General features: G+C 36.0%; 1 protein-coding gene across 7 annotated transcripts; it reads left to right on the plus strand.

Moving 5' to 3' along the window:
- The first annotated feature begins 1,544 nt into the window (after window positions 1-1,544).
- On the plus strand, window positions 1,545-5,419 carry LOC145795183 (nuclear poly(A) polymerase 1-like). Of its 7 annotated transcripts, XM_082878363.1 has the most exons (10): window positions 1,545-1,616; window positions 1,797-1,927; window positions 2,153-2,266; window positions 2,345-2,407; window positions 2,829-2,906; window positions 3,086-3,148; window positions 3,738-3,786; window positions 3,891-4,037; window positions 4,943-5,034; window positions 5,140-5,419. In XM_082878363.1, the coding sequence occupies exons 2-7, from the start codon at window positions 1,898-1,900 to the stop codon at window positions 3,771-3,773; spliced, it is 384 nt and encodes a 127-aa protein (XP_082734489.1). In that variant the 5' UTR covers window positions 1,545-1,616; window positions 1,797-1,897; the 3' UTR covers window positions 3,774-3,786; window positions 3,891-4,037; window positions 4,943-5,034; window positions 5,140-5,419. The 7 variants fall into 7 exon arrangements, with proteins under 7 accessions (XP_082734489.1, XP_082734488.1, XP_082734486.1 ...); XM_082878362.1 differs by having other exon boundaries at window positions 1,551-1,927; XM_082878360.1 differs by lacking the exon at window positions 1,797-1,927 and having other exon boundaries at window positions 1,551-1,616.
- The last annotated feature ends 581 nt before the right edge of the window (window positions 5,420-6,000 follow it).

Genomic DNA, 6,000 nt, shown 5'->3' on the forward strand with positions numbered 1-6,000 from the left:
TAAGCATATAATCTATATCCACATTCTACAACAGATATGTATAACAACAATATCCACAGATAAGCATATAAGCTATATCCACACTTCACAAAGATAAGCATATGAGCTCTATCTTCCCTTTTCTAGATAAGCATATAATCTATATCCACATTCTACAACAGATATGTATAACAACAATATCCACAGATAAGCATATAAGCTATATCCACACTTCACAAAGATAAGCATATGAGCTCTATCTTCCCTTTTCTAGATAAGCATATGAGCTCTATCTACGGAGTTCATCCCCTATCTTCTCCCAACACTAACCGGTTTAGAGGTACATCCCCTATCTTCCCCTAAACCGCGGAGTACATCCCCCATCTCCTCCTCTACACATAACGTATACAAACACATTGGTTCTATATACAATCACAATACATACAGTTAATGTATTCTATCCATCGTCAAGTTCCATGACCCATTCCATTGATTAGTTTCAGTTTTCCTAATCATCATGCATTGTCTACAACAATCACGACTATCCTCCACCGATAGCCCAAAGCAGTTATTTCTAAACAGAAAATAAATGCACAATGGATATTCAATCAACATTACAATTCCTCATTTCCCATTAATTATCCCAATTAATCAAACAATGTAACTAGGTCAATTCCATAATTACCATTTCAACCCTTAGGTCCCTTTTCATCAATGATTTAACATTTATTCTCTATGCCAAACATGCATCTCGGTTTATTATGAATTAAACCCCAACCTTTGTATAATTGCACAAAAGCCCCAAACTTTCACAAAATTACCAAACCAAGCCCAACATCTCAAAATACCAAAATTTAAAGACAAAACCCATAGAGAGGAGTAGGTTATCCCTACCTCAAATCCGGAGCCTCAAAAGAGATGAAGACCAAAACCAAAATGCTCCAAATCTCGAAATTTTCAGATCAAAAGGAAGCTCTCGACGATCAACACAACTTTTGTGAAGACAAAAGGTGAGTAAACGATCCTTACTAGATCAAATCTAAGAGAGAAGGGCCGGTTTAGAGTGAGAAGCTCTGAAAATGGCTTTTTGAAAAAGTAAGAGAGAGAAGAGAAAGCAAAAAGTGATTTGGAAAGTCACAATTTCGGGTCTTTAACCCAGGTCTCCGCTCGAGCGTAAAACACCCCGCTCGAGCGGCCACTCACAGACTTACGCTCGAGCGGCCAACCTCCCGCTCGAGCGCAGAATGCACTCGCTCAGCACTTCTGCAGAACAGACCTACGCTCGAGCTCCCAACCCTACGCTCGAGCGTACAACACTGCACAATAAATACTGGATGGGTGTATTCCCCGCTCGAGCGCCAACATCTCCGCTCGAGCGGACAGGCCAAAAATCTGGGCAACTAGTTTTGGTTTCTAAACTCAACCAACCTGAAACAAACCCACCCAACACATCCCATAACTCAAATATGAAGTAAAGAGGATGCAAACAAAATAATAAACCACAACTAACATCCACGGACACATGTCCGGATCACTATTCAACAAGGGTAAAACCCGGAATCGCTATATACGGTATGCCACCCCTGATGGACCGCTATGGCTTGGGTATGGGTATGGCCATGGGCCATGCTGACATGGTATGTGCAAAATGTCCATGTCTAGAGCTGTTTACTAATTAATTTATTTGCAAGGAAGCATAGTACTACAGAATAACGTACATGATACCCGCATAATCATGTTTAAGTTGACAAATATTTTCAAAACCATACTCTTTCTCTATGTGATGGTTTGGGAAAATGGACTTGCCTTGCCCACAGGTTGTCGATGCCAGCAGGTTGTGGCCAAAGCAGCATGGTAATGCCAAAATCTGGGTGTCAACGTGCCTAGAAGCTCTGGTCGGGCTTCAAAGTAGTCACCAATGTCCCCTCATGGGATATATATAGACCAGGTTCAAATGCTCTCCTCATCTAGAAAAATTTCTCAACTCTCTCAGGATCAAGCACCCCATGAATGAACTTAGTAACAAAGTACAAGGCTATATTAGCCCAGGTTTAGAATGCAGAGCCACCACTGCCCTCACGGGCACGCCACACCGCCTTGAATTAGTGTAGTATCAAGGGCAAAGCTATATATTAGCCCAAGGTTCATCTCTAAATATGTTTGTCTGTTACAGGACTTGAATATTTCACCAGATTCAATACTGCAGAATGTAGATGAGCAGACAGTTCATAGTCTCAATGGATGCAGAGTGACTGATCAAATTTTGCGCTTGGTCCCAAATATTCAGGTTGTTATTGAATATTTTTGTTCATAAATTTGGCTTTTTGTATGTGTTGCTGATTGTGTTTATTTTTATCATGGTCAGAGCTTTCGTACTACACTGAGATGTGTGACACTCTGGGCAAAGCGACGTGGGGTTTATTCAAATGTGAGGATGCTCTTTCATTCTTAATGTTTCTTTGTTCTTGCTGCTGTGTCTCATTTCTGACTACATATGCTGTGTGATTCTCTGTCACAATCAGGTTTCAAGGTTTCTTGGTGGTATCAATTGGGCGTTACTTGTTGCTCGTATATGCCAACGTTACACATGGTGTATCATGTACATTGATGAATAAATTTCATTAAATATTATTATAATTAGTGATGTGTAAAATATGTGGTGCATCTTCCATCACTGGGGTTTCTCTAGCCGACGGAAAAAAAAGCACATCAATTGTTGAGATTTATTCCTCGGATGCGCTAACATGATACATATTCATTGTAGTACTTGATTCTGTTCTTATCATGTGTTGGTTGGATCTCATTTTTTTTAATTGTTGAGATTTACTAATATGTTATTGCTTGTTTAGGTCTCCAATAATTTACTTCATGATGCTAGTAGCAATCAAGAAACTTTAATCTTTTGTTCTCAAACCCTCAGAAGCAAGGTAATCTGATTCTCCTGCTATTCATTATCTGTGCATTTGTGATTTGTACCAAAGGTTACTGCTATATAATGCTATTCACCTGTGAATATGTCTTTTGATTTGCATTTATTATAGGTTTTGGTATATCAAGGCAGCCTTTCTTTTCACATATCATAGTGCATTTTGCTTGTGATGGACAGGTACAACGAGATTTTGAAGAGCCGCCTTCTGAAGCTTTTCGCCCGTTATGGGATTTATTAAATGTAAGAATATTTATAGGTTTTACACTTTTATGAGGTTCTCATTCAGAATTTGGCATGAGTTATCATATGATTTGTTGGTAGTGCCATTTCTATCTATAATTTCATTGTTTACTGGGGGAGCCTTGGGATCTACATGTTTGCTAATTGAAAGGGGCAAATGCTATACCATAGTTAGTGGGAACTAAAAGTTATGCTTTACATAGATTCTTTATAAGCTTAGCTTGTTCTTCCATCCTTTTCTTTCTTGATAAATCTGCAACAGTGTTCTTTCTTATACACTATAAAGACGTGTGAGGATTGCAGATGGGCAGTTTGTAACTTTGTATTTTGAATCCTAATATCTTGAACAAGATCCTGCAATCTGAAAAATACGCCAACGTTGGTGTACCTAGTGCCCCCTTTCCCTCACTGTTTCTTTCCCTAATTTTCCACTGTTCGTAGTGTAAATAAGTTTTGTCTATATGCTGTTGTTTCTGTTTAGTGCATGTAAACTTGTTTTCTTGCAATTGTGTGCATATGTTGATTCATGTTTGTGATGCAAAAGAGTTTCTTTGACTGATTACCAGCTTTCACATGGTTGTAAATGCAGAGCTTATTGAAAACATTTCACAAAGGCCCCCCCTAAAGTTAGAACCCAGGTATTGTTGTTTTCTCTGTACAACCACTTACACTCTTGTGCGCGCACACACAACTTGGAATGTAAATACAAAGATATGTCCAGCTAAAATTTGTCACCTTTTAGATTAGCCTTGCTGTGGCTGCATTGGCTGTTCATGTTCCTGCTAAAGATTGGGGTGATGGTGGCATTGTAAATTGGCTTAGAGATGAGATGAATTCTCACCCCGAATGCATACCAAGCTTCCTCGAGCTACTAAGAGTTTTGCCTGAGGTATACTCAATTTTGTTCAGAAGAAATATTTAATTTGAAATCAAGCTTTGTCTGTCGATGAGATCATAAAAGGGATGGCGTCATTGGGCCTTAGGTAGATATGTTATTGGGTGCTACTACTTATCTTGGGGATTTGACTGTGGCTTAAAGAACTCATTTTGGAACAAAATAAACTTCAAGTTAGGAAATTGTGTAAATGAGAAGTTTGGCAATGCTGATGCATATGTGCATTTCAAACTGTCTTTGAAACAAATTTAATACCTATGATGTTTCATGTTAAGATGTTTTTTTTGTGTCCCCACGTCTAATGTGTCCAATTCCTCCAGCTTATCCGACATGTGTTCAGGGCATGTTCATGTCTAACAAGTGTCCGACATCGTGACCGCCATAGCGGTGTCCATGCTTCATAGGCTAAGAAGCACGGCATAAACACTACACAGATGTGTCGACAGGAATATTATCAGACAATGTCGGACATGACACGTGGATGACACACAAAAATATATAGATTTGAATATTTATTATATATTATATATAGTGTAAGCAATTATTATATGTTATGTATTATGAATATTTAATTATTTTTTTACAACAAAATGCAATGCAACACTAATTTTCAAAGTCTGAAGGATGAGAATAGGCATAAATTTATATATATATATATATATATATATTTTATCATTATATTCCAAATTATTTTATTCTCTCTCTCTCTCTCTCTCTCTCTCTATGCATATGTCTGTGTTACTCTTGGGAAACTGAAAGCTTTGTGATTGGGTATTTTTGGCTGTTCATGTGGATGTTCTAAATTCTTATGTGATTATGATATCCATTTTGCACAACTTCCCCACCCTAGTTTACATGATAGAACTCTCATAACTGGTTTGAATATCTGTTTGTTTCAGGATCCCTGCTTCTACACTTGCTTCTCACCCATTGGTGCTAACAGCTCTCTCTAGCTTGAATTCTGATATCCTTTCAGAGGCATTCGTGAATGGTACAATGATTGACGCAAACTAATTTTTATATATGGTCGCACTATGATAGATTTTTCAACCATTCAAGTTTAATGAAGTTGTGTTAATGGAATTGGATGATTCAGTTATATAATCATCATTTTGGTGAAGATGATTGATGACTTGATGAAGCTGAAGAGAGCTATGGATGAAGTTATTTTCAGAGAATTTGGAGAGCACACTGAATATTATTATTTTTATGATTTTGTATTGTCATATTGTATTTAAAGGGGTTTTATAAGTTTTTTAAGTTTTTTCATTTTTTAATATATGTAAGCACAGATAATTTTTTTTATTTAATTCCTTTGTATATAGTTTTGAATATTTAATTTCCATTTATGAAATATATGACGTTATTCTATTCAATATGTGGTTATGATTCAAAATATAGTATATAGTGTGTATTACATTATTCAAATGTGCATACAAAAATAATATTAATTATTTTTCAAATATGTAGCACCTTTTTTTTATCACAGATTTTATTAGTTATTAATCACACTTAAAAGATGTGATCTAAATGTTATTAATCACACTTAAAAGATGTGATGTAAATATTTTTAATCACACTTAAAAGGTGTGATCTAAATGTTATTAATCACACTTAAAAAGTGTGATTAAAAATGATCTTTTTTAATCACACTTCCAAAGATCACACTTAAAAGGTGTGATCAAAAATATTTTTAATCACACTTAAAAGGTGTGATCTAAAGTTTTTAATCACACTTAAAAGGTGTGAACTAAAGTTTTTAATCACACTTAAAAGGTGTGATCTAAATATTTTTAACCACACTTAAAAGGTGTGATCTAAATATTTTTAATCACATTTAAAAAGTGTGATCTAAATGTTTTTAACCACACTTAAAAGGTGTGATCTAAATATCATTAATCACACTTAAAAGGTGTGATGAAAGCATTTTTTAATGACACTTAAAAAGTGTGATTAA

This window comes from Camellia sinensis, chromosome 7, assembly GCF_055761805.1.
Source record: "Camellia sinensis isolate YWXY chromosome 7, ASM5576180v1, whole genome shotgun sequence".
NCBI classification, from domain to species: domain Eukaryota; kingdom Viridiplantae; phylum Streptophyta; class Magnoliopsida; order Ericales; family Theaceae; genus Camellia; species Camellia sinensis.

Coding starts and splice junctions, on each gene's coding strand:
- LOC145795183 (XM_082878360.1), top strand. CDS start 1,554: ATGCCACCCCTGATGGACCGCTATGGCTTGGGTATGGGTATGGCCATG. Junction 2,267..2,344: donor GCTTGGTCCCAAATATTCAG/GTTGTTATTGAA, acceptor TATCATGGTCAG/AGCTTTCGTACTACACTGAG. Junction 2,907..3,085: donor CTCAAACCCTCAGAAGCAAG/GTAATCTGATTC, acceptor TGTGATGGACAG/GTACAACGAGATTTTGAAGA.